The sequence below is a fragment of the Adelges cooleyi genome, unplaced genomic scaffold (assembly GCF_023614345.1).
Source record: "Adelges cooleyi isolate 19-005CV unplaced genomic scaffold, UGA_ACOO_1.1 ACOO_flye_CR_arks_rails_tigmint_CR_PRNA_249, whole genome shotgun sequence".
NCBI classification, from domain to species: Eukaryota; Metazoa; Arthropoda; class Insecta; order Hemiptera; family Adelgidae; genus Adelges; species Adelges cooleyi.
In genome coordinates, this window is record NW_026095914.1 from 880,992 (window position 1) to 908,497 (window position 27,506).

Here is a 27,506-nt window from a genome sequence, read left to right on the forward strand (position 1 = left end):
TAAAATGCATATTCTTCTATCCAGATAAAATAATATGTTTTCACGCATGTATTGAGTGTTTAACAACAATGTTATGTATTTGTCAGTCTTCGGTGTAAAGTTTGCATTTTAAATACCTAATCACTTTATTTTTACAGGTAATATTATTCCTACACTGTCTATCTGTTAAAACTAAATTAAATTTCAAACTTTCAACAAATCTGTTAGAATGGAAGTTGGCCTATTTGATTTTTAAACTTGAATAAACTTAATTACTAACTAACCCGAATATATAATATAATATGAATACTTCATATACATTTTACACTATATATACTTTTAAAAATAAAAACAAGCTACAACTGGTCGTTAATATTTCGAAAATAAATAAGTATAACTTTATGTATAAAACGAACCAAACCCAACATCATAATTAAACAACTGACAACAGCAATAAAACAGTGTTTTATTAAATTACTTGTACATTAGTAATTTATTTGGGGTTTAGTATATTTTTTTAGGAATATTCCTATAGTAGTACAAATATTTTATTGCATTTTCTGTGCAAACGTGACCTTTTTCTTTACCAAACTACTAACCTAACCTTTGGTATCGAAAAAAGCAAAATAAGTGAGCCAAATAAACTCCAAGATGTATGTTTTTCTTTACTCATTGCTTTAGAATTTGATTAATGTATCTATCAATAATCTCGAAACTGAAATGTCAGCTGCAAAAATCGTGTTGTTACTTGTTAATACTTGCGGTAAAAATGACTTCAACTTAGAAAATATAAAAAAATGTGTAACTCGAGTAGTTATATTTCCAAATTTATATCAACTATTACAAGTGGCGATAATAATATCACTAGGTAATCAGTTAAGTCAATTGTGTGAGGCTTCTCTGCAACGAGGCTTATTAAAAATATAGGTGAAAACATGAATGGTTCAAAATCGTTTTAAAATACTCCAACAATCTTTAATATTGAAAAACGGCAATGAAAAAAGATATTGACAATACAGAAATCACTGATAAACACTCGCTGAAAGAAACAGAACAATATAGTATTAATATCAACAGTATAGCCCATAACATGTATATTTTTAATTATTGATTATTAATTGTATTATTATGTTATTATGTAATTGTATTGTTCTAATTATTATTATTTACTTATATGTTTTTTTCTTTTCTCTAATCGTTGATTGATTAATATAATTTCTAGAAACATGTACTATTATTACTAGCCCCCCTGAAATTGATTTCCACCTAGATATGTGTACACACATGAGTCACATCACTATAGTAATAATCGGTAAGAAAATAATATTATAATAATATTACCCGATGTGTGTGTGTGTGTGCAAAGTCCCCGAGAAAGAAACGGGGTTCAGTGAACCCACCCCGCGGGTGTACGCGTTTGCGGGGAACGACTGGTGCGGGGCGCGGTGGCCAAAGCCGAAACGTCAGTCAGTCGGCACGTTTTACCTCCACGTTATCAATCGATTGTATAATATTACGACGATGATTACTACCGAATTGATAACACTATACCGTTGTGTGATAACACGACACACGGGAGCCGTGCGCAAGACGGACAAAATCGACCGGGGAGCGGGGAAGGCAGGGGGGGACGGCCGGGTCGGGTCGTGCGGTTCGGCCGCGGTCGTGTGGCCGTAACCGCGTTCGGTCTCCGTCGCACCCGCGGCCGCTGACGTTGCGCGCTCCACGGTGCTGTGATGTTGTATTTTCTCTTTCTACCGCCTCGCGTTTCTCCCACCGCGCGGCCGCTGATTACTACTGTAGAGGTACCCAGAGCGAGAATATTATTATTGTTATAGTGTTATATGTCAATGGCGTGAGCCGCAGTGGAAGGGGCCGCCACCGCCGTACCGATCCCCGTTCGCGGATGATATAATAATCACACACACACACCAAAGGCGAACGGAGAGCGAATTTTTCTCATGTGATTTTGCTGTTCGCGTTACTACGGATACGTTTTTTTTTTTTTTTTCCACTTGGAAAAATTTTGCTCGCCAATTTTTTACACACCGTGCGCCACCGCGGCCGGCCAAGTTTTTTTATCACACGGTACGCGCTTTATTTATTTATTATTTTTTCCAAACCGAATTCCCGTGTGTTTTTTTATCAACAACACACTTTGCGAACGTGTGTTATCTGGTGCTGCACACGCAAAAACATATCATCATTAATCCCGGTTAGTATTGCCGACGACAAAAAATATCATCGGTGTCGCGACGATGCTGTTCTCGTAGGACGGCTATCGACCGTCCAATATTACCGTACGGCCCAGTTCAACGATGTCACCGCTTGTGCCGTTTCATTCAACTTCGGACATCAACATCGGCTATCAACAACGGAGCGATAGCGTTCTGCGATTTTCTTCGGGTTTGCCAGCTTGAGTACACGCCTCGCCATCAATATGGATGGTGGCGACTCGTCTGCCGACGAATATCAGCGGCCTACCGATGACCAAGCGAGTGGTTCGACGACGGACACCATGGGCGTCGCGGCCGCCTATTTGTTAATGAAGAAGGGTAAACGTGGAGCCGCCGCAACGATAGCCGCCGAATGCGAAGTGCTGGACAATAAGCTGTTCGAAAATATGCCCAGACAAGAGAAACCGCATCAGGGCTCTGTAGAGGTGTCCATGGAAGAGGACCAACAAGTTACAAACGTCGACGGACCCTCCGCTACCGACTCGTCTGAGGAATCGAGCGACGAAGACTCGTACGATTCGTCAGATTCTGATTCCGATGCCGATATCGACGCCATGAGACAATTGAGCCGCTGTCGATTACTCGATCAGCTGTTGGATGTCCTGTTAAACCCGTTGAACGCCATCAGCAATGTGGGTGTAAGCGGAGGAGAACTAGACTGGATACGATGGCTGATGGCAGGAGGAAAAACATTAGACGAATTTACTAATTTAGGTAAACCCACATAATATTCATTTTGTTAATCAATTTTGCTATGTACACACACTGAACTCTATAATGTAATGATTTTATAGAATTGAACTTATGGAGTTCTTATACATATATAGACTTAAAAATGCATGTTTGAAGTGATTTGGACGTTTTGTCATTAACGTTTAAAACGATAGAAAATAATAATCTAGAATAGATTGAATAGACATTTTTTCAAGGGAGACGTAGTGGATTCCATTAAAATTAATTTCTAACGTGCCGCTCGGCTCGGCGGAGTACTCTGAACAGGTTTGTTGTTAGGTTAGAGTACCGTTGTAATACAGATACTAGTAAATAAAAACCAGAGTAACTTTGTGGAAATTTGTATAACTTTTAATAAAACCCAATACACTTCTAGCATACACATATTTCGGTAACTGTGTAATGTCATCTTGAGTGCTAATCGTCGACTGATGGCTTACCGGCAACAGCAATCGTTTATATAGGTTTGATGATGTCATCGGAAATACCGATGAGTCGTTGATACATAGATTTCTACAATACAGTACTTCTGCAATGCACTTAAGTCCCAATTTATCAAGTTTTCTTTATTTTTCGATACTACCAGTTTACTACCATTTCCTCGTGTTATTTTATCAGTTTTTTCTATCTTTTGTCTATTGCAAGTCGATATGTAAGAACATAATGTCTTTCATTAGAACAAAAATGACCACTCTTACTGCCTAACAAGTTTTTTTATTAACACAATGGAGACGACTGTGCCGTGTTTAACGCCGTCTTTATTATTGAGTATAGGAGACGGCAATATTATTATCGGGTAACAACGTTGAGGGCGAATGCCGTGTACACCTAAAAATAAATATTATAGTGTGAAAACAAATATTGTTGGCATTGCGATATTCTTTATACAATTTGTACTACAAGTAATATATATCAAAAACAATTTCTTGTAAAACACGGTGCTCGTCCTTTTAGACGTAAAATATTGCCCGTTTTAAACACGGCGTTCGTCCTCAACGTAACAATGATATCGGAATACTATCGTCTCGAGTATATAAAAAATAGTGACCGCTATTAGATACGGCACCAGTCCTGAACGTAGCAATGTCTTAAATAATTAGTTTAGTCTCCAATGTGGTGTTAATTTCAACCATGAATATTTTATTTGACGCTCTTTAACAAAATATAATATTAATTATAGGTACAGTGAAAAAATGTACAATTGTTGATATAAAACTCGATAGTTAGTTAACACGTTCAGTCGTGTATTGTAAAACTAAATCCGTTTTCGTGTTTAATATTTGAAATTAAAAGTTTGCATAAATGCGTCTTTACAATACAAATTCTCAGTTCTCAATCCCCAGAGATAAGCTGTTATGCAAAAAAAAAAAAAATGGATGGCCCTTCTCGAAAGGGCCAAGCAACTTAAACCAATAACATTACATAAAGTATTGATTTTGTTGTGGCCGCCATTAGCGCTCCTAGTGGCCGGAAAACTGGTGCCCCGTGAACTCCTACAGCGTTGGCTTTCCTGTGTGTGATTATAAAATCAATAGTGACGACCTGTTTTTGTGTGGTTGTTTAAACACACAGCTATGTTTAAAAGTAAATTTTCTTTATTCTTTACTTGAAATTCAAGTGCCAGCAGCTTTGTTTAAATTATTTATGGCACGGTAAAGATCCGTTCAATAACAACTTAAGATTATATGTCAACGATTGGCGACAAACTAATACAAATATAATTAATAATTATTTTTGTACTTTTGAAAAAAACACTTAAGAAATTTGCCCCTGCTTGATGACCTTGGGCTAATGTTCTTACCGTAAAATAATATCGTGTGATAATATGATTATTTTACCGAGGGTAGTTTTAAATATGTGTATAATTGTTTTAATATAATTTTATTTATAAAAAAAAAAAAAAAAATGATAAAAATCCTAATTAAACATATTGTTTTTAGTAACTAAAATTGTTAAAAATCATGACTGTTACGTTGATATCGATTTATTATTATTATGACCAGCATAATTTATTTTGCTGAGACTTTTTTAATTTTAACCTACCTAACATTACTTGTTATAGGTATATACAACGGTTTATAAGTATTTTTTTTTTTTCAATTTCGTTGTAGGTAGTATGTTTTTATTTAATTTTAACAATTCCCCTTGAAATATTTTTCGTAGAAAATAAATGTGTTGAGCACAACAAGTGTTGAACAACACTTGTGGTTATTATTTTCTTACTAAATTATTTGTTTTGTCACAAATAACTGCATTCGTATAATGTCTTTGGTTGCATTGAGGGAAATGTAAATGGCTAAAATCTTTAAGGTAGAACAACGTAAATTATTATTACTGTATGCAGTTCTAAAATAAATACAATTAAAAACCTAGTAGGTTAGATGTTACATAACTATTATTATGTTGTGGTACTATAGTTTGGAAAATATTTGTTTTACCTATACTGTTATCTAAACTGCTGTTTAAACATATTTAGGTGATTTGTAATCTTCTCTATGCGTACCTATATATAAAGTAAAGTCCATTTTTTTTGTTTGGGCTAATCTCCAAAACTGCTAAACCAATGTACAAGCGGTTTTTGTATCTTGTGGAGATTCATTTTTTTAGAGAACACGGGCATGGGCAATTGTAAAGATTTACCAATTTTTAAAAACAATTTTATTTGTTCCTTTTTTTTTCCATAGTATATTTCTTAGGGGAGGGGAGAAGGGGATAAGGATTAGACAATAACAATGATGATAGTGTCATTTCCATGTCCAAAGTAATGTCTGATGAAACTACCGACTCGATTTAGATGCGGTTTTTTTCATTTCGTAGATAATTCCTCGAGAAAGAACACATTGGCCTTATAGTGGATTGTGTGTGGTGGGCACATGGTCAAAATAGGAGGAGGGACCGATACTATCTAAGCCGAGCGAAGCCAGCGTGTATTTAAATAATTAAAAATAAAAACAATTAATATTACAAAAAAATGATTACCCAGATTTTTGCTATTACTGTTATTTTTATTATATTATTCATTTGGATTGAAAAATATTATTGTAATGGTGAAGAAATTGGCTTTTTGACGAATGTGTGTGGTTTTTTGCCACATTCAGTGTGAACTAATTTTTTTATAATTTATTTTCAGTAAAACAATACGATTACGGGACATGCTGTGGACTGGTGTGGACGGCAAACTATGTCGCCTATCGTTGTAGGACCTGTAGTATATCGCCTTGCATGTCGTTGTGCGCCGATTGTTTCAAAGCTGGCGACCATGCCCAACACGATTTCAACATGTTTCGTTCACAAGCCGGCGGTGCTTGCGATTGTGGTGACACTAGTGTCATGAAAGCCGACGGGTACGTACATTCAACATTAATAGACATTAATAGTTTTTACTTAAAAACATCAGATAATGATAACGTTTTAAAAAATAAAAATAATGTGAACATTAAAATCTAAGTATCTGATTGTAAATACATGTTGTTGAACTAATATCGTGCTATTTTTTTCCATTCAATTGTCCATAGGTTTTGTCGGAATCATAGTCATGGGAGTAGTAGTTCGAAAAAATATAAAAAGCCTCCGCCAGATCTTTTGAGGGTAGCTGAGCGTCTCATGCCTAGATTATTATTGAGACTTGTACAGTATTTAAGAGAGAACAGCGATGCCAGTAGCGATCTGGACCCAAAGTAATAAACAATTTAAATTAATAAATAAACACACAACTTTTGATTTTTTCTCAATAACTCTTATGTTGTCAAAATCAGCAGCACATATGTGTATAATTATATGTATTTGATTAAATGTTGTTTTTGATTTATTTAGCAAACATGAAGGTGGCGCGATGTCGGGTCTATCAGCCGTTATCGATCACACCAGGCCAATGATGAACATAGGAGGACCCGGAGCCGTTCCGGGACTTCCTTTACCGGCCGGCGGCCCTGGCCCACAACATCAGGTGCACTTCCAGCAGCATCAAGCCCATCATTTGCAACAAAGTGTACAAATCAACACGCTCAATAAAAATCTGGACGACTTGCAACCCTTTTTGAGCGTTCTACACGATTTGAGTGCGCTCGGTGCTGCGATGCGTCGTCTAATGACGGTTTCTTTAACCGATGAACGGGTACGGCAACGGGTCGTCCTCGGCTCAATGTGTAGACAATATTTTTTTCATCACAATACATGTTAAATATTTTTTTTTTTTTAGATTTACAAATGGGCGTGCGACTATTATTACAACAACAATGCAAGTATAAGTACTACTGTACCAGGCAATTCTAGTCACAGTGCTGTTTTCAAAGGAGAAGAGCCGAAGAGCCAACAGAATTTTCCATCTTTTTCGTGTGCCGCCACGTCGACGGTGAACACCATGTACACAACGTACGCCGACAGGGTGCGAGCGTTGTACACGCAAGCGCTGCGACAATACAATATCGGCATAGGCGGCACTCCGGAACCAGTCGTTTCTGAAAACGCTATGGCCACCGGACAACAAAATTTGGCTCAAGCGTGGCCGTTGGGTGGTGTTAGTTCGAGCAGTTCCAGCTCGAGTAGTCCGGATAGCTCGAGTAGTTCATCGTCCGAAGATGAAGATGAAGATGAAGATGAATACGATGCGGAGACATCTCAAGGTAAGTTTCGAATATTTCTGATAGTAATCACATTTTTAAAATATTTAGAAAATTTTTTTTATAAATACTGTTGTTTTATAACAGGTATGGAAGTAGAATTGGATGAACGAACCGCTGGAGTTCATTCGAAAAAGAAGAAAATGAAAAGAAAAAAGAAACCCAACAGCGGTTCGAATAAGAACAACAAATATCTATCGCACAGCACGTTTCTACAGGAAATTGTCTTTTGGACGGTGCGTTATGAATTTCCGCAGAAAATCGTTTGTTTCCTTTTGAACATGTTGCCGGACGCGACGTACAAAAGATGTTTGACCGAAGCGTTTACATCTCATTACGGCTGCGTTGCCAGAGTGCTGGCAGCCACTCGCGATTCGGACACTCTGTCCAATCATATAGTGCACATTAGTGTACAGCTGTTCAGTAACGAATCGTTGGCAAAGAGAATGGTGGTGCGTCATCAGCTGCTGAAAGTAATGGTGAAGAGTTTGCGCGGCATGATGAACAATATACTCATACCGTCGACGCTGCACGGTAAATAATTAAAATAAATAACCAAAAATAGAGCACATATTTTAACATTTTTTTTTTTTTTTTTTTTTATAGTTCCCAGTAGAAACAGACACAAAGTCGTCGATTGCAGTAAGCCCGTAATGAAGGAACACTGTTATTGGCCGTTGGTCAGCGACTTGAACAATGTACTGTCGCACAGACCAATTGCCGTGAGGTTCATGCGGGACGATCGATTACTCCGTTCTTGGTTTTCATATTTGTCGGTGTTTCAAGGTAGTGTACAAAAAATTAGGGCTTTTTTTTTTTTCTTCAAATTTTTACAAACAATAATAAAATGTAACTTACGTACACGTATGTGTTACTTGCTACGCAGGAATGAACGTCAACTGCAGGGAACTGGGTCATCATGTCGAATTCGAACCCAACACCTATTACGCAGCGTTTAGTGCCGAGCTCGAAGCTAGTGCTTATCCCATGTGGGCCATGCTGTCGCACCTGTCGTCGACAAACACCAAAACGGCGGCGGTCAGTAAAACCAATGAAAACGATGCGTCCACCAACGCTGCCGACAAAGTTGTTGCCGTCGCAAAGAAACGCGATAAAAAATCAAAACATTCCGCCGCCGAAGATTCGGAAACGTTAAAACTGTCCAAGAGGGTGCTGAGAGCGTGCCTCAAGAGACTGTTGAAATGGTTGCGTGACGTTCACGGTGAAAAGGACAACGTCAGTTGGGGCGTTAGAAGTTACATCAAAGACACGTCGGACCGCCATCAATTTACTTTTCATTTGCCGTTGCATCGGTACTTGGCCGTTTTCTTGTGCCAAGCGATACGGACGGCTTATCAACAACAACAACAACAACAACAACTAGAGGAGTTGCTCAAGAAAAACCAAAGCCAAGTCGACGATTACGACCAGCGTCGTCCACGAGTCATCAGAAATTTATTGGACGAGCTGTTGTCGGAAATGTTTCCGTCCAAAGTCGGCGGCAACTGGAGTGCCGCTGAAATTGGAAATGAAAATTACGCTACGGCAGCTGCTCAAGGCTGTAAGGGTAACGACAAGTCGATGGACGGCATCCTGTTGAAAATTGCCCAACACCCTTTGAGAGCTCAGGCCGCATTCTATGAAATCATGACCCAAGGCGCTTGGGTCAGGAACGGATTACAGATTAAAGGACAGGCCATGACGTATGTCCAGTCGAATTTTTGTATTTCCATGGTCGACGCCGACATTTATCTGTTGCAACTGTGCTTGTCGGAGATTTCCGACGTGCCGTCGTACATGCGTCTCATATTGGATAAGTAAGTATTCCAATACGGCCACAGAGTATAGGATTAAAATAATAATTATATTATAGAAAAATATAAAACATACATAAAAATATTACATAAAAGTTAAACCGAAATTTTTTTTAAAATATATATATATATATATATATCATATATTTTCCAAAGTACATAAATAAATGTATGTAAGAAATTAAAGATTTAAACTTGTTGAAAACCATTTAATTTATAACTGTAGTTTGATCGCATTTCAGTACCTATTTAAAAATCAAATACATTTGGTCGTATGATGTCGATGAAATTAACAGACAACTATAAACATCATATTTTTTTTTGTAATAGTAAAATAACAACTGTATATTATTTTTACTCTTAATTTTGGTCTCCCATTAAAAGTATGTTTTCCTTAGGTTCAAAAACAAAAAAACTTGACGGTTGAACAAAATATGTTTTATAATAATAATAATATAATATATAACAAATGACCTTGTACTTTATTTATATTTAATTCAATTTGTCTACTATATAGATTTAAGGCGGACGAGTGGATGAAGCCTGCCATGGTAAATGGATCACCACAGGGTCTACCCGCAATGATGAAAGGAGCCTCTGGAAGTGCCGGAAACGGTAGCGACAACGGAAATGACGGATCCCCGGGGACGGGAAACGGGAACGAAGCCGAAGCCGGTGTAGACTATAACGGCGCAATAAACGATATTACTCCGAGTGCTCTGGAAAGTCTGCTGGTGTTTTTAGCGACATTGGTTTCAGTCCGTACCAATTTGTGTGAGTATACTTTTATATAAAAAAAAAAAAAAAAACTGTTTATTTACCCCTTGCCGTTAGAATGTTGTGTAATATTGATGCGCATGATGTTATATATACTTATAAATGACTTTTATTTATCTCTATTTAAAGGTACCGACGAAGATTACAATTATTGTCAGACTCAACTGGAAATGGTGACGCTGTTGTGTGTGTCCGACAAGACTCACAGTCAACTGATGGAACTCATGCCCGAACGTTGTGGCGGCGGAGGGTCTACTAATACCGGAGCGAGTTCTTCGAGCGCAGGGGGCAGTAGCGCGTCGACTACCGCCACTACGGCTAACACTTCTGACCGTGACTTTGAAACTGTTTTGCAAGCGGTCAGTAAAATATATAAAAAAAAAAAAAATATATATATATATATATATATATATGCAATAATACTGGTATAGTTTATTTTCCAATAACATCATTGGCTCTTGTTGGTATTTTTGGTGATCTAGGTGGCCGAGTATAAACGACCTCAATACGAGAGATCGTCGGGCACCATGCAACAAGGCCTGTACGTTCCCAAAGGCAGCTGTATCAGCTGTAACAGAAACAAAGAGAACGGCGGCTCGGACGTTTGGTTAAAGCTCTTCGATCCGATACACGTTCTGTTGAGAGCAGTGCACCGCCGCGATTTTCAGTCTTCGATGGATCGTTACACTGCGTTGTAAGATTATTTGAAAATTGTTCCGTTTGGATAGACTTTTTTTCAAATTTTCCTTATTACTATAATGATAATAATAATAATAATAATAATATTACTTTTAGCGTTCGATCCAAAGGCTTGTTATTGAATCGGAATTTACAACAAGACTCGAGTCAGTCGGGTACGATGAGCTCAACGTCTAGCGTTTGCAGTTCCACTTCGTCGTCCAGCTACCCCATTCCGTGGCCGCCTTACCGCAATCCCAGGCGTCATCATCCGGCGTACAGAGATCCGAGGCGTTTACTTTTGGAATCGCCGGCCTGGCATGCCGTCGTGTGGCACGCTTTGTACCGAGCGGCGCGCGGCAGTCGAGACATAAGCGAACACACCCTTAGCCTGCTGGTGTACCTTCTGGATCAGTCGGTAGCGTTGTATCAAGAGCGCAAAGAGAGAGAAAAATCTGAGAAATTCAACAAAGCCGCCGTACCACCACCACAACAACAGCAGCATCAGTCGGAGGAGGAACGTCAAGAACCGATGGAGACCGATGCTCCTCCGCAACTGAATTTCCGATATCCATCTGGAGAAATAAAACCCGAAGGATCTATCGATAAAAAAGATGCAACGGACATGATGACGGGCGACACGGATGACACTGTATGTCCCAAGAGGCGTATACGCATGGAAAACGATATCGAAAACATAACCGGTTTTAACGCCGACGGATCACACGGAACTTTGCTGGAGAGATGGTACTCCAGTGATGATTTGCTCGTAAACTTGCGAACCGTCATAACGCATATCGATTTACCCAGAAGAAAAGTGGCGTCGTCCGCACTCGATTCGAGTCGGTTTCATGAAAACAACAGGCCGTCCACGAGTATTGGCACGATGACCTCTGGGACCGTAAATTTTTTGGATTATTTCGGTGGAGCATTATCCAGTGCCAGTACTAGTGCTTTCAGAGGTAAGTGGTTATATAGCTGTTGGTCTCTGTTGAGCAGCCGTTCTTGTAATAATTATCGTATTAAAACAATTCCGGTTGTGTATACGTTTTAGATCAACCGCAGAGTAATAATCCACAGCAGTCCACCAACAGCGGCTTCATTCCGATGATAACAGTACCTTCGTTGGCTTCGTTAGCTAGCGAAGAAATAATACCATCGTCAAGTGCTGCGACAGCGCCGTCGATATCGCTTTCTATTCGCCCTGCGGCAAATCTTTTCAACACGGCCATGGCGCCGTTTTACAGTCACATTAACACTTCTACGACTGTGACCACCACTACTTCTGCCAACCCAACTGGCAGTAGCAGTACATCAATAAGTAAATTGCCATTTGTGTTGTATATAACATTTCAACAACACGTTATAATTTTTACATTATAATTGATGAATATTTATTATTATTATTATTATTATAGCCGACGCTGCGTTAAATGTTGTCAAACAACATTTGCAATTCCTGAGCAACGCTAGTGCATCGGTGGCCGGCGTCGTCGAAGGCGACATGTCGCAACCGCACCTGACGTTGAAGCAGCAGGACCTTTTGCAAAGCGACCCTTTCGATCAAGGCACTTGTAACAGTTCAAACGCCGCAGCGGCGCTGGCGGCGCAAGAAGAACAAAAATACGTAAGTACTATTTTAATCGTCATGTTTGTCTCGATAACGCTTTAATTTATCTAATATTACAGGAACATATCGATCACGACGAATCGGTGCCGGTCGATGAAAGTATAATTTCACTGTTGCTGCGACTGCATTCGCAGCTGTCGGGTCGTCCAGATTCGTATCAGCCACCACCACCTTCTTCGGTTCCCATCAACGACGACATCGACGGCCAACAGGAATACGGACCCGGAGACGGTGCTCATTACGTGGGCAAGCTGTTGGACAGGATTGCGTCGATTGGCGATGGCGGCGGGCCGTCCGGGTTCTCCTTGTCCTACGAATGTGTGACGCGCGCCAGGAACACACTGTGGCCGAGGGCCGTGGTGGCCAGGGAAGCGGCCACGCGGGACCTGGAGGAACGCGAACGGCGAGAACGCAAACGGCGGGCACACGACAAACAGCGTCGCATGATGGAAGAGATGGCCAGAGCGCAACGGGCCTTCATCGAGAACGCCCGTCTGTCCGGCGAACTTGAACTTTCCAACGCCGTGCCGACCTCTTCGACGGGTGAAGATTTGACGACTACTCATGCGGCCCGACAACCGAGCAGCAATTCGTTCAGTATGGACTACGAAGAGGAAACGCCGGCGGCCGCACCGACCGCTGCAACGCCGATGGTCACGGACACTTCATCGTCGACGTCAAATGAACCGCCGCCCAACATGACTACCGCTCAACAGCAAGATAACGCCGCCAATCAATCGATACCCGAAGCGATAGCGGACGATAACGTCGAAGCGGCCAAATCCAGAGTGGAGAATTATTTGTTCAACACGGTTTTCGAGACCGCCGTGGATTGCGTCATTTGCAACCAAACCGTCACCGTTAGCGAACAACAGCGGCTGGACCCGGTTGGCTTGGTGATACTCGTTCAAGTGTGTAACATATCATAATAAGAACATAGATTAAAATATATACTATAGCTGATAAACAATACACGCGGAAAGGCCGGAAGCTCTTTTTGTAATTACAGTTTTTCTGTCAATAAAAAGCTCGGAATGGGTTGCTCAAGCATATATGCTTGCCGGCGGATCGCATATTATTATGTTTTGTTCTGTCTTTAGCTATGCCACACACACGCTCCATTAAAATATTTGTGTTGTATATGCGTTTCTTATCACAACATGGGCGTTGTTTATCTATAGTATATAATTTAATCTAAGATTGGGAAAACTGTAAGCGTTAATAATCGTTGTTTATTATTCGTGTGTATAGGGTACAAACGTTTTGGCTCATAGACGCCGGAGAAGAAAGAGAGAACAACGAGGAGGGGTTACGCCTTCGGCGTTCAGCGGCCGCGCAGTGAGCAGCGGCAAGTGTAGACGGATCTGCGGCGAACAAGGAAGCGGCGGCGGCGGACAAGTGGCGGCCGGTGCGGTTGCCGATGCGGCCACGGTGGATCTGTTGCAACACGGCGAAGACGTGATGATGGTGGAACCGGAAGAAGACACGGAAAACTATTCCGATTGGCCCAGCTTGCCGCCGTCGCCGTCCAAACAACACCACAATCAGTTTTCACTACTGCAGTGTGGCGGCGCACCGCAAGACGCCGCCGCCGGTACCTTACACGATGGCACCGCGGACGGGGGAGTAGATAATTCCACGTCCACGTACGGTGCATACGTGGACAGAAAGAGACAACTGTTGAATCAACATTTTATGGTAACGACGACGAAATAAGCTTGTTGCTGCGGTATCGAGTAAACGAATATTGTAATAGTTTTTTTTTTTTAATTATTTAGAATTTGGACATTACGGTGACAGACTTGCAAGCCGGTGCGGGACGAACAGTTGGAGGAGTTCACGTACAAACGTGTGGCCATCACTTGCATCTCAGGTGCTGGCGTTCGTATTTGGCGTCTCTGCGTGGAGCTCAACGATACGCGTCGGACAGGTAAGTGGAAAAAAAAAGAAATCACCACCCGTTAAATAAAAAAAAAATGTAAAACTCACTTAAACACAATGTTTTAGGGGAGAATACAGTTGCCCGTTGTGTCGACAGCTAGCGAATTCCGTGTTGCCGTTGACCAACTACGATTTCCGCCTGTCCGTATTGCAACTGCGGCAGACGGCGCAGCACTCGAATTCTCCGATGGGCCATTACATGGAGACCATTGGCGGTTTAGTGCAATACTTGCAAAGGCATCAACGGGTGTACAAACAACACGTTAGCAAAACTGTCGTGCAACCACCGCAACAAATGACCAGCGGCAGTATATTGTCTTCTCGCATTATGGGCGTGTTGTCCGACACGTCGGTAATGCCGCGCGTCGAAGACCATCACGTCGTGGCCAGCAGCAACACCACCGGCGTATATAACTATTACTCGTTGGTAAGTCAAGCGTAACAAAAGTAGAGCCCGTTAAGTAGTAGAAGTAATTAATAATTATTGTTTTTCTTTTTTTCTCAGGAACAAGATCCTTTGACGGACGCTATAAACAGATGTGTCGACGACATGATCACCAGCAGCAACAGTAGCGTTGGCAATTCAATGTCGGCTGCAGCGGTGGCGGCGGCGGCGGCGGCCAACCCGCCAACCGGCGGTAATACTTCAAACACCACTTGGCAGAGTATCGTGTCCGTAGCTTGGACAAACATACAAGTGGAACTGGTGCAACGCGACAACAGCTTGCTGCCGCCGCCTTCGGGCGCGTCAAATGTTCACCATCAGAGTGGCAGTAGATACGTCCAGGGTTACCATTATTACGACATGTTGCCCAAGCGTAGTTGCACCGGTATGGAACAAAAAATATCGACCGTTCCCAACAACGACGGTCGAAACTGAATTATTACTAATTGTTATGTGTTACTGTTGCAGCTCCTCTGTTGAGAGTGTTGAACGCCAGAGCGCGCCGTTTGGTAAACGATCCTGACCAAGAAAACGTGTTGTCCGAGATTTGGTCACAGCTGACGGGGCAAGATTATCCGGTTATGCCCAACAAAGATACGATGGACGTGCGGCAGAGACAATTGCCGTTGATGTTGCGTGATCCGTGTTCAGTTCTCTTGCAACTGGTGTTGCTGTTGCCACCTTCTATCGAACGTAGTGAGTGAATGTCATATAACAATAATGTGTATATTGAATGTAATCACAATCGCAATTCAATGTTTGTTGTTGTTTATTTACAGACTTATTTGATACTCTGGTGAAACTGTTGTACAACATGCAGTTATACGCAACCGCTCTGAAAGTAGCCGTTACTTCTACATCATCGTCTCTGTTGTACGACAACTACAAAGAAACGGCGGCGGGTTCCAGCGATTCTAGTCAAAAAGTTGCCGCTGCAGACAACAACACGGCGCACAATAAATCCCATCATTTCATTCGGGCTGTGTATTTAGCGAAAACTATGGTGTTACACCGTAAAAGCATCGGCGACGACGACAACGACCAAAGCAAAGACGACGACATCAGCGACACCAACGACGGTCATCAATGCGATATGATGAACAGTAGTGGCGGTAGTACAAATCGAACGCTGTCCGAGGACGATTTAGAGTCGTACGCCAGACAATGCAGTTTACCGTTTTTGAGGTTCGCCACGTTGTTGTGCCGGCACATGTACGGAGGCAACGACGATGAGATGTTTGCGCATTTACAGTTAGCGCACATGACGGAAGACTCGAAATGGAGAAACAAGAAAACGCCGTGCTGTCACAATAAACGGTTCTGCAGAGACGATTACGAGTTCCAAATGCTGGTCAGATACTTACGGTTAATAGACGACGGCGCCAAGGCGATGCCCAAGGCTATGGAAGCGTGCAATTGGCCGGTGCAGAGCCCGAACGACAGCAGCATAGCGATCAGCTGGTTTTTCACCGTGCGACAATCGCTGCGGAACATAGCGAGCACAACGAACAACGACGACGACGGACCGCTGCTGATGATGACCGCCAGACAGTTGTTGGCCGTGGACGACGACGACGACGACAACGACACCGCAGCAGCGGCGACTAGTGCGGATGCCGCCGGATGTGTGACCGCCGTCAATTGGACGGGACCCCGCTTGTTGAGGTTACCGCATTTGTACGACGACGTGTTCCAATACTACCACGGCCGTCCGTGTCATCGCTGCCACGGCGTGCCCCGAGAAACTAGCGTTTGCTTGGTATGCGGAACTGTGGTGTGCCTAAAGGAGAACTGTTGCAAAACCGATAACGTTTGCGAAGCCGTTCAGGTATTTCATGTTTTCAACAAACTTGCAAATACGTGTACTCCACGTTGTCGTTGTTCGATCCGACGTAACGTTAATGTAAACATTTTTTGTTTTTTGTCTTAGCATTCAATCGAATGCGGCGGCGGAACCGCAATGTTCTTGGTGGTCACTTCAAGTTCGGTCGTGGTGATCAGAGGAAAGCGAGCGTGCCTCTGGGGATCCGTCTACCTGGACGCTTTCGGAGAAGAAGATCGTGAACTAAAGTAAGTAGCTGTAGTCGGATGCGTTGTCTTACACGCGTTAGTGTGACGACGGATGATACGCTGATGCCGAATAAGGCGGTGTCCAACACTTGTGGCTGTGCAAGATTTATTAGAATGTTGTTGGTTTTTAAATATAAATAAATACTTAAATAATATGTATTATCATATGTTAACATAAATAATAACGGTGTACCGATGAATTTTGTTTTTTTCCAGACGAGGAAAACCGTTGTATTTGAGCGCCGAGAGGTATAGACTATTAGAACGACAGTGGTTAGCGCACAGATTCGATCACACCAACAAAAAGTGGGTGTGGCACAGAGAGCAACTTTAACAATAATAAAAAAAAACGTTTCAATCAAATCGTTGTCTTGGGCAAGTCTTGGGCCTTTACCAAAATATTTACCATGAAAATATATAATATAATACTATAATTTAGCTGATTTATAATAATATTATTATGATGTAAGAACGACGATGTTCGTATTTTTTAACGCGGATTCAACAACAATATATAATATTATATAGTCGCGAATCTATATTTATTATTAATACAAATTACCGTTACTATTTTATTTAATAATAATAATAATAATTATTTCTACGTGAAATACTGCTCGTGAACATGATGTGTAATATTCATTTATAATAATATTATGTATAAAAATATATTTATTTATACGGTTTAACACCCAACATTACATATCTCGTCTCTCGTTTGTGTGTATTAAATGTAAAAGTAATTTTTTGTTTTCAAAGTACGTAATATTATATATATATATATATATATAAATGTGTATATGTGATATATACTAAAATTTAAATTAAAAAAAAAAAACAAAAATATATATATATACAATATACATATATGTATATAGTATGTATATATAATTGTGTTTCAATTAAAAATAAATAATATTCCATTATATAAATATTATATTAAATTAGTCTTGTGATGTGTTATAGTTTAAGAGTATGCATACAAAAAAACAATTTAACGCGTTAGATCAGTTAAAAAATAATAATTGTAAGACTTCTCCGATCTTTGTGTACTATTCGAAATTTCCATCGAGTCAAATTTTGAAAATGGAAAAACTTAACAAAAATTAACGACAAAACAAAGATCAGACTGAGCTCTGCTTAGTACGAAACTATTCAATCGCCATGTTATAAATTGTTTTTTATTATTATTATTATTATTAATTATTATTAACTATTATTATTATTACCGAAAAGTAAAATAACCTGTAACTATACGTGTAGGTTTTATTATTTTTTTTTTTTTTTTTTTACAAATTGTATTTATATAATTACCCAGTAATTATTATTATTGTAATTTCCTATTTGCAAAAAAAAAAAAATCTTTAGGCGTTTAAAGGAGTGATTTGTTTTTTGAATGTACACTTGTGTGAAATCCGAGTTTTTTGAACGTGTGTCGTGCATTTTTGTTTTCTAACGCTATATTATTATATATACATAATTATTATTGTTTGTGGTAGGCAATAGCTTCTTCTTTTGATTGTGTGTGTTCAGTTAGTGCAATAATTGTCGAAAATTAAAAAATAATAATATTTAAGACGACTAAATAAAATTAAATGAAAAAATTTATTATACACTTGTATTTGAATCTCAATTTCTCGGTTTTGTTATTAACAGTGTGTCCCCGCTATGAAAATGTATTGCATGTTGACGATTACAATAAATACATATGTTTAAATAAATAATTGTAGTTTTAAGCTGTTCTGGTGCGATTGTTGAGAAACAATCTAACCGACGTCTACATGTTATTTGATCACCGGTGTTTCTATTAAATTGGTAATTGTTATTTGCAGCGATAATGGTGGTTTTAACGGTGTTTTTAAGCTGTTTTTTCCCCTTATTTTCTTGATGTTTCAAGTAGTGTAAGATATCAATGATAATAATGACGTGCAAATTGTTAATCGACTCTTATCACCCACTATACCAACCGGGGTTACCGCGTTTCCGGTTACCCGGTCGCCGACAGCGGTTAGGCCGTTAACAGCAGTTGTTATCAAAATCGTTATCATAACTGATAAGTTTCAACGATAATAAAAAAAAAAAATGTTCAACAACAAAGAATACCGTGTGGCGGACGGGCGGTTGTATATTACTTTAATAAAATAATTGCGAGTTATAATACAGTTGTTAATATTATTATTTTATTTATAACTGGGTTATGGATCTGGATCGACGCGACCGCGATTTGGACGACGATACCAACAGTAATTGTAGTGCTACGCCGCCGGCGGACGAAACACAAACCGGCGACAGGATATTACACGAAGACTATAATTGTATAGCCACCCAAGACACGTTAGCCGACGGCATAACGTCACTGTTGAAACCGGCCATCGACAATTTGGATTCGGCCATCCAGTGTACCAGGTAGGCAGTATAACACTGATCGGCCGTTGTTGTGCGGTACCGTTTTGTAAAATATACCCATGTCATTGTGTTTGGCGCAGATTAAGTCAGCTCGATTTGAAAATTCAACTGGAATCGCTGGCCACGGAACTTAAACAGCTGTCGCTCGTTCAACACTACAACGCTTCGATCGCGGCCGCTACTTCTACGGAAACCACTACGACCGCCGCCGACAAGGACACTCTGCCGAGCAGTTTGGATAAATATTGCACTCGCCTTGTCAACACGCGTTTGAAAATTACGGTCGTCGGCAACATTCTCGAAGCCACACAAGTAAAAATACAATATTATTGTTTTGTCAAATATATTTTATTTTTTTTGAGAGGAAGTCCAACAGTTTCCACATAAACTCTTTAACTTAAGCTTTAGATTGTTGAAATTTTATAATCTTGATCATTTCAACTGTGAACAATAATGCCATTGATTGTTTTAGTTGATGATCTCTTGCTTTTAAATGTCAAATGACAAATGTCGAGTAAATTTAGTAACGTTTACATATTTTATAATATATTTGTTAGGAACGTCTGAAAAACTTGTCGGCCAGAATTGACCGCGAGCAAAATAAACGGCGATCCCTATTGGAACCAAACATTCCGCAGCAACACAAGGCGCAACAAGACGGGGAACCAAATATTGATGATATTATAAGTGAAATTGAAATTGGCGACGACCAAGACGTGAAATATAGTGAACAGCAGCAGCAGGAGGAAACGCTACAAAGCAATAATTAACTAAGCTTTTCCATAATACAAAATTTCATATTTTTTTTTTATCAACGGAATTAATAATATTTGATCGTCAAAATTTAACAAATGGACACGCCCGTGAGTAATAACAATATCAAAATCGTATCAACAGTAATTGTTAGCGTTGGTATACAGCAATTTATATAAACACATGTTTTTTTCTTGATTCTGCTTACGTAGGATTGGAACTCAAAGTCGGTAGGCGACAATGTGTACGAACCGTCGGAAGACACGTTTTTATTGCTGGACGCTCTAGAGAAGGATTTAGATGCACTGAACAAAACTATCGTCCAAGACGGCGGCGGCGGCGGAGGTGGTTTGATTTTGGAATTGGGAAGCGGTTCGGGCGTGCTGACGGCGGCAATGAAAAAAGCACTGGGTTCGAATGTTCATTGTGTGGCCGTCGATATAAACCCGGCGGCGTGTCTGACAACACTCGAGACATGCTCCCTCAACAATGTCGATGTAATTGTGATTTTCTATTTTTGTAAAATACTTATCTTTTTCAACTCCAATACGTTAGCAGTAATTATTATTTCTTAACCTTCTAGACCGATTTCTTCGTTAAAGTGTTTTAATAAAACGTATCGTTGTTTTTTTGTTTAAACAATAATTGTATTATCAATAAAAATATTACCACGCAATAGGTGGACGCCGTGAACGCCGATTTACTAAACTGGATGTGGAAATCCAGATGTGTCGACGTGATACTCTTCAACCCTCCGTACGTACGGTCTATGGCCGACGACGACGAGCGGCCCGACGATGAAAACTACATCGGTCGAGCTTGGTGCGGCGGACCGGAAGACGGAGCCGACGTCATTAGAGAGTATGGAAAAACAATTTACGGTTATTGTTGAATTTTATTGATTTTTGATTTTTTTTTAGAGTGCTACCACAAATCGACAGGGTCTTGGCCGACAACGGTGTGTTTTATTTGTTGATGATCGACTACAACCGACCCGAAGAAATCGCCAAGCTCATGCGTGACGAGTATTCGATGGGCCACACTGTTGTCATGTCACGACGAGTGCCCGGCGAATCTTTGGTCGTCTACAAATTCCGTAGACTTTGAATAGCGTTACGTGTTTCTCCCTCTTGTGTTATGTGTTCAGCGGACGAGCCACTGCGGCCATTCCTGCATATCAAAATTATTATTATTATATTACTATTGTTAAGCGTAAACTATATTGTAAGCATACTACTACTGTACCGTATTATAATTAAGTCGATTAAGTATAATAAATAAAATAACCGAAAAACATGCCACCCCCCCGTAAGAAAAAAAAACAGCCATATATTATTGTAATAAAAAGTCTAAGTATGTTAATATTATTATTGTAAAAACCACTATAAACGATTTATCTTAAACTTTGGGCGTTTGTGTATGTCAACGAAATCGATTATTGTGTATTAAACAAGATTGGGAAAATTCAAAAATTCCATACACAGTACACCATTTAGACATACGACGTCGTATTATACTATTACAGCTAACGGGTACGTATTTTAAAATTTCCAGGGCTAATACTTTTTACTGCTCTCTCTCTCTCTCTCTTGCTGCAATCCTACAGGTCTATAATATTGTAATAATTATTTGTTACAACAATTAAAAACAAGTAATATGAAACGTTAAAGGGGTGGTTTTTTTTTTTTACAACCGAATTATATTCAAATGAAATATATGCTCATAATCATCAGTTGTTTCTGGGAAAGTTCATTTTTTTAATGCTGAGCAAAATATAACAAAACCGTGAAATTTTAGTAAATATTCCAGGAAAAATTTAAAAATTTTATTGACCGCTTTTATTTTATTTTTTTTTGTTCTTTAGAGTAATCATTATGGTTATTGATAACGTTTTACAGTTTTTTGTTCTTTAGAGTAATCATTATGGTTATTGATAACGTTTTACAGATTTTCGCGCCATGTTATCAGACATCAGTTGTCATTAAATTTTTGGACTAATTTTCGACACATTTTATTTACAGTTTAAAACTTAAATAAATTTAATTCAGCTGTCTGAGTCATCATTATAAGCTGCTGGAGTTATTTCGGTAATATTGAAGTGAAGCTAATCTCTTATATCTAGTTAAAAGTAAGTATTTAGTTTACTATAAAAACTCTTATGTATCCATAAAGACACAATGCCTTAATATTAAAATACTTAAAATTATTAGGTATAAATATATCTAATAGGTATTTATTATTTTTTTACGGTAAATAAAATACCTAATTATTTGAACGCTGGTGCATTTTTAACGCATTTTTTTAAAAAAAAATGTTCTATACAACATTTTTCTTAATTATTACAAATAAAGATACTTAGTTATAAGCATAGTTCAAAGAACAATACCTATTCTGTGTAAATCATAATTTACTATTGTAAAATTGTTTTTTTTTATCTTAATAGGCCAATGAGGTAGTGTATTTTTAAAGATAAAAATTATCCGTTAAACGTTGGCAACTTGAATAAATATCTTAAACCCATTACCCCAAAAGTGGTGGTGACTATTTCTTTATTTCGTTTTTTTTTTATATGTGAAGTTTTAAAGTTTCAGGCCTGAAATGTTAAGGTTAAATCTCAATTTTAATTATCAAACCCATTATTTATGAAAAAGAAAAATTTCTATTTCTATGTACCAAAAACAAACAACGCTACTAGAATAGAACACCACTTTGCCATATTTGTTATGGCTTTTATAAAACGTATGAGCAATATAATATCTGTTGTTTTTTTCAAACCAAAATATTTTTACACGAGTAACCTTAATATTTTTTTGCGTTTAGCACAATAAAAACATGTGTTTTTTTTTTTTACAATACAAACAACTCACGTGCACATTATTTTTCTACTTATTTTTACTACACCTTTAGATTTTTAAGAGGCCTCTGTGGCCAATAGGAATTCCATTCCTGATAAAGTCTATTTAAAATAATTTTATACCGTCTTCATTTCTGATACCCTATTTCATATACTTAAGATTTTATAATTATCACACACAACTATACAAATTGTTAAGTACCCATCAAGAAAGTATATATATATATATATATAGGCAGTAGAGTTTTTTTAGACATTTTTTATTTATCTATGCGTTTATGTAATAACTAATAAGTAATACGTGCAAGTGTATACTTCTGAAACCATACACATTATAATTAAACTTAGCTTCGTGTGTACCTATATAACAAGTAGGATAATAAACATAATTTTGTTACAATTTATTATGGAAAAGTTTGACATTTGACACTGTGAGTTTGTATAAATAAGTATATAATAAGTATTTATACAAACTCACAGTATGAAATAAGTTCGTAATAATTGTCGAGCCATCATATTGCCCAATAAAGGCTAATAAAAAAAAAAAATAAGGGGTAGAATTTTTGATTTTACAACTCAAAATGCTGAAAAATTAAGACTTTGTTTTTGTCGATAAACGGGTAGGTATATTATTAAGGGGTCCTTAAAAAATTAGATTTTCGAATTTTAACATCGACTTAAAAAGTTTCTAAGTACAATAAGAATAAGATTTAAAAAAAAATATATCAAAAGAATATTAATTTTAACCCAACCTAACCTGCATAGCTTAATACGGCCCTGGCTGTTATAGAGGGGGGGGGGAGGGGCAAATTATAAATATGTCGGCTTGACCCCTATGATTTTTTTTGTCCATATTCGCTTCTGTTAAAAACTATAAATGTAACTTTCCGCAAGCATTTTCTTTGGCCTAAGTAGAAAATTAACTTTAAACACAGCTACCACCTACCTACCACCAAGAAGTCCGAGTTTATTATAATACCTATCTACTGGTCGAAATCGCTGTTTGATCAAATTTATGAATTCCCTATGGGATATTATGTTGTAAACGTGCCGAAGAGATTTTGATTTATAAAGCGCTGAACATGATAATAATAATATAAACACAATATCGGATGCTAACGATAAAATATGACAAAGGTTTTCATTAAAAAAAAAAAACGAAACGAAATTTTACCTTTACATTGTGATATATTTATTCAAAAATTAGTAATTACTACATTTGCAGAGAGAACAATGTACACAAAATATAATGAACACAATAAAATAACTGAAATTCCTCCAAAGACATTTATCATTCACTAATAGCAAGTGCGATTTTAAATTAATACCCGAACACTTCATATTATACAACTCTAATTATTTAAAACAATATGGTTCGAGAGAAATAAGACGTATATTTTATCATTACACACAAAGTAAAACAAAAACTATTTTCTAGTTGATATTATATAAACATACAAACGAGTCTAATTAAATTTTCGTAACGAAATAATTTTGTTGACAAGGCATTGATTAAGGTGTTGTAATTTATTTGTAATGTATTACAAATAGAACTACACAATGTTTGCGCTCATCGTGTTTTTGATCTTGAGCATAAAATCAATTATTACATAAAAAAAAAAAAAAATGCTTAAACGCTACTGTAGGTATAAAAAAAAAACCTAAATTATAAATGGCAATAATAGGAACTAATGAATAATGTTTACTAAACTTAAACATTCACCAAATCATCATATTTAATCATTATCCCTACGTTTATTTTCGTATTCAAGTAAAAACCGGTTATCAAATATTGATAATGAAACTTTGTTCGCAAAATATAAATACCAAATGCCCTTTTCTTGTTGATTAACTCTGACATAATGTATGTTCGTAAAAATTATTGATAATACTTAAATGTTTTTCTACGCGGTAGATTACATTTGCAAACGACTCTGAATGTACTGAATATAGTTATATTTAAAAAAATTATTTAATACTGTTCGAATCCCTAGGTAAAAGTCTTACTATATAGTTGGGTATAGTTTATGGATGGACTGCTTAGGCGGGCGGCCGTGAACTAGTGTCAGATGTGATGTTGTCGGCTGTGGGTTGTTGTTGTTGTTGTATTAATTGCTTTGTTGTCATCGAGATACGGCCATTCTAGCTGTGTGCCAACGTTTCTCACGGTCACCTCGGTGGAGCAAGCTTTGATTTGCAACTTGGCCATTCGCTTTCGAAGCAAAGTCGTCCGCTTTTCGAGCGCCGAGAATTTCTGTTTCCAAAAGCTTTGCACGTCAGTTATACGTCTGGCCTCTTGATATTGCTGACACCAATCACTGCGTTCCATAAATACGTCGACCACTTTTTCCATGACCAAATCTTCGAACTGACTGGCGTTCATTTCTGTCGGATGTTCGTCACGAGACTGTAAAAATGCGCACGGTACACGGATAAGGGTCGCGTTCCACGTGAAACCACGTCTGATGGGCGTGCGACTAGGTCAATTTTAAAAAAAAAAATCACCCAAAAAACACCTCGTGTTCCCGACTCTGTAATTTGACCGCCGCCGACAGCGGTATAGACTTGTGAAACCTGCACAGTTAAAATTCTAATCAAGTGTACTTTAACCACATTTTAAGAAAATGTACATTTTTTTTTTTTGAACCTTAACATTTTTTTAATTTTTCAATATTTCAAAAACTTTTTTTGCAGTCAAAAAGTTAAAAATTCAAAACAAATATTTTGTTTATATAAAATTCAAGCTATGTTTCTTATGGCCCATATCATCTTTGAACCGATTAGTGTAAGCCGAAAACGGCCTACTTTAATGGCCCACAGCACAAAATATGTGACAGAACGAAAATTTTCCAAATTTATGCAATGCTTACATATAAGTAAATAGAACATCTGGTAAAAGTTTGCTGATAGAGAAATTATTCCAACATCAGTGGTAAGAAAAGCGTTCAAATTTTACGATTTACACTTATTGGAAATATTCACAATTTACATTTACATTTTGAACACTGATGTTAGAATAATTTCTCCATCACCAAACTTTTACCAGATGTTCAATTCACTTATGAGTAAGTATTGCATGAATTTAGAACAATTTTCGTTCAGTCACATTTGTGTTGTGGGTCATTAAAGTAGGTAGTTTTCAGCAAAATACCCATGTTTACGGCTTCCGTAAATTAATAGCAAAAAAAAAAAAAAACTCAATTGGTTCAAAGATGATATGGGTCATAAGAACATAGCTTGAATTTTATATAGACAAAATATTTGTTTTTAATTTTAAACTTTTTGACTCCAAAACATTTGTTTTCTTAAAATATATGGTTAAAGTACACTTAATTAGAATTTTGCAGGTTTCATTATCTATACCACTATCGGCGGTCAAAAATTACAGTGTCGGGAACATGAGGTGTTTTTGGATAATTTTTTTTTAAAAATTTACCTACCAAGGTCCATAAAAATAAATTTTTTTTTGTTATTAAGGACCTGTAAAGGATGTATGGTAAAAATGTTTGACATTTTTTTGAAGTGTAGTCGCACACCCATTAGGTGATTTCGATCACATGGCCCATAACTATTTGATTTTACATACAGCAAGAATATTGATGTTTGGTTACCAAAATGTAGTACTTACCAAAATAGTATACGAACAATTATTCTCGATGGAATTCGCTGCTGTTTGACCGGTCAACACGTTTTTGACCACTTGCGATACTACAATGTTCGGTTGTTGTTCGGACGATGGCAATTGCAGTTTGCTGCTAGTGTTGTTGTCACCAGGATTTTCAGTAGCTGTAGGCCTTTTTGCCGGCGGTGGTCCGCACGCCTTCTGTTTTATTTCTATTTTCAAACTGGCCGCACTACTCACATTCGAATCGTCAGAAGACACTGAAACACTACTTTCATTGTCGCTGTCTTTCCAAGATGATTCGCCGTCGTAATCGTCACACGACGACGAGGCATCGTCTTCGTCGTCGCTCCAAGACATTGGTTGTTCTCGGTCTTGTCGTTTCGACGATGCGCCCGAAGGATTATTTCTACCGGAAAATCTTGTTGCGTAATATTTTCGATCAGTTGTCGTCGGGTGATGGTTTTGACACATTTACGTTTAGTCGGTTTTTTTCCGTGTTGCGTTTCCATTGTTGTGAGACGTTTTAAAAGCGCGACTAAAGATATTTGTATAACGATATTATATTATTATAATATGTTATAATAATATACTATCACACGACTAGTCGTTATCGTTTGGAAGCGTAAATTGGCGTCATTATTCTTCATTGACATTGACCACGTTCGCGGTATCCGCATAGTGGTTAAGCAGCATCGGTGGTTATTCCACGACAAAAGTATAAGGTACGTCGTCAGAGTGTTGTGGTCACGGTAAAATGGCGGCTGGTGTTTCCGGCGGCCGTGCAATTCGCACGGGCGCAACACCGGCGGCATCCATTTTGCAAATATTGACAGTACCGCTCGTGCCAATGTACCTAGTAGAAGTTGATCATTTTGTCACGGCACCGGGCATTATCACGTAAACATAAAATCACTCGGAAATTAAAATTTGCTCTTGTCGTCGGACT

General features: G+C 38.3%; 3 protein-coding genes across 4 annotated transcripts; 2 read left to right on the plus strand and 1 right to left on the minus strand.

Moving 5' to 3' along the window:
- The first annotated feature begins 2,027 nt into the window (after positions 1-2,027).
- LOC126837478 (uncharacterized) lies at positions 2,028-17,625 on the plus strand. The gene is made up of 23 exons (XM_050571397.1): positions 2,028-2,930; positions 6,079-6,292; positions 6,464-6,625; positions 6,762-7,062; positions 7,147-7,570; positions 7,655-8,101; positions 8,174-8,353; positions 8,454-9,384; positions 9,899-10,155; positions 10,288-10,517; positions 10,641-10,852; positions 10,954-11,798; positions 11,891-12,157; positions 12,255-12,463; positions 12,526-13,377; positions 13,718-14,164; positions 14,245-14,396; positions 14,474-14,834; positions 14,913-15,237; positions 15,321-15,548; positions 15,632-16,680; positions 16,783-16,922; positions 17,139-17,625. The coding sequence occupies exons 1-23, from the start codon at positions 2,420-2,422 to the stop codon at positions 17,254-17,256; spliced, it is 8,862 nt and encodes a 2,953-aa protein (XP_050427354.1). The 5' UTR covers positions 2,028-2,419; the 3' UTR covers positions 17,257-17,625.
- Positions 17,626-19,012: 1,387 nt separating this feature from the next.
- On the plus strand, positions 19,013-21,751 carry LOC126837479 (methyltransferase N6AMT1-like). 2 transcript variants are annotated; one of them, XM_050571399.1, is made up of 4 exons: positions 19,013-19,328; positions 19,409-19,640; positions 19,886-20,191; positions 20,294-20,417. In XM_050571399.1, exons 1-3 carry the CDS (start codon positions 19,120-19,122, stop codon positions 20,096-20,098), a joined length of 654 nt encoding a protein of 217 aa, XP_050427356.1. In that variant the 5' UTR covers positions 19,013-19,119; the 3' UTR covers positions 20,099-20,191; positions 20,294-20,417. The 2 variants fall into 2 exon arrangements, with proteins under 2 accessions (XP_050427356.1, XP_050427355.1); XM_050571398.1 differs by lacking the exons at positions 19,013-19,328; positions 19,409-19,640 and adding exons at positions 20,761-20,942; positions 21,002-21,751 and having other exon boundaries at positions 20,066-20,191; positions 20,294-20,578.
- Positions 21,752-24,667: 2,916 nt separating this feature from the next.
- LOC126837435 (uncharacterized) lies at positions 24,668-27,031 on the minus strand. Its single transcript, XM_050571337.1, has 2 exons — positions 26,564-27,031; positions 24,668-25,342 (listed from the first exon to the last, which is right to left on the minus strand). The coding sequence occupies exons 1-2, from the start codon at positions 27,029-27,031 to the stop codon at positions 25,001-25,003; spliced, it is 810 nt and encodes a 269-aa protein (XP_050427294.1). The 3' UTR covers positions 24,668-25,000.
- Between the last annotated feature and the right edge of the window lie 475 nt (positions 27,032-27,506).

Coding starts and splice junctions, on each gene's coding strand:
- LOC126837478 (XM_050571397.1), top strand. CDS start 2,420: ATGGATGGTGGCGACTCGTCTGCCGACGAATATCAGCGGCCTACCGAT. Junction 8,102..8,173: donor CATACCGTCGACGCTGCACG/GTAAATAATTAA, acceptor TTTTTTTTATAG/TTCCCAGTAGAAACAGACAC. Junction 12,158..12,254: donor CAGTAGCAGTACATCAATAA/GTAAATTGCCAT, acceptor TTATTATTATAG/CCGACGCTGCGTTAAATGTT.
- LOC126837479 (XM_050571398.1), top strand. Junction 20,579..20,760: donor GCTCCCTCAACAATGTCGAT/GTAATTGTGATT, acceptor ACCACGCAATAG/GTGGACGCCGTGAACGCCGA. Junction 20,943..21,001: donor GGAGCCGACGTCATTAGAGA/GTATGGAAAAAC, acceptor ATTTTTTTTTAG/AGTGCTACCACAAATCGACA.
- LOC126837435 (XM_050571337.1), bottom strand. CDS start 27,031: ATGTGTCAAAACCATCACCCGACGACAACTGATCGAAAATATTACGCA. Junction 25,343..26,563: donor ATTGTTCGTATACTATTTTG/GTAAGTACTACA, acceptor GCATTTTTACAG/TCTCGTGACGAACATCCGAC.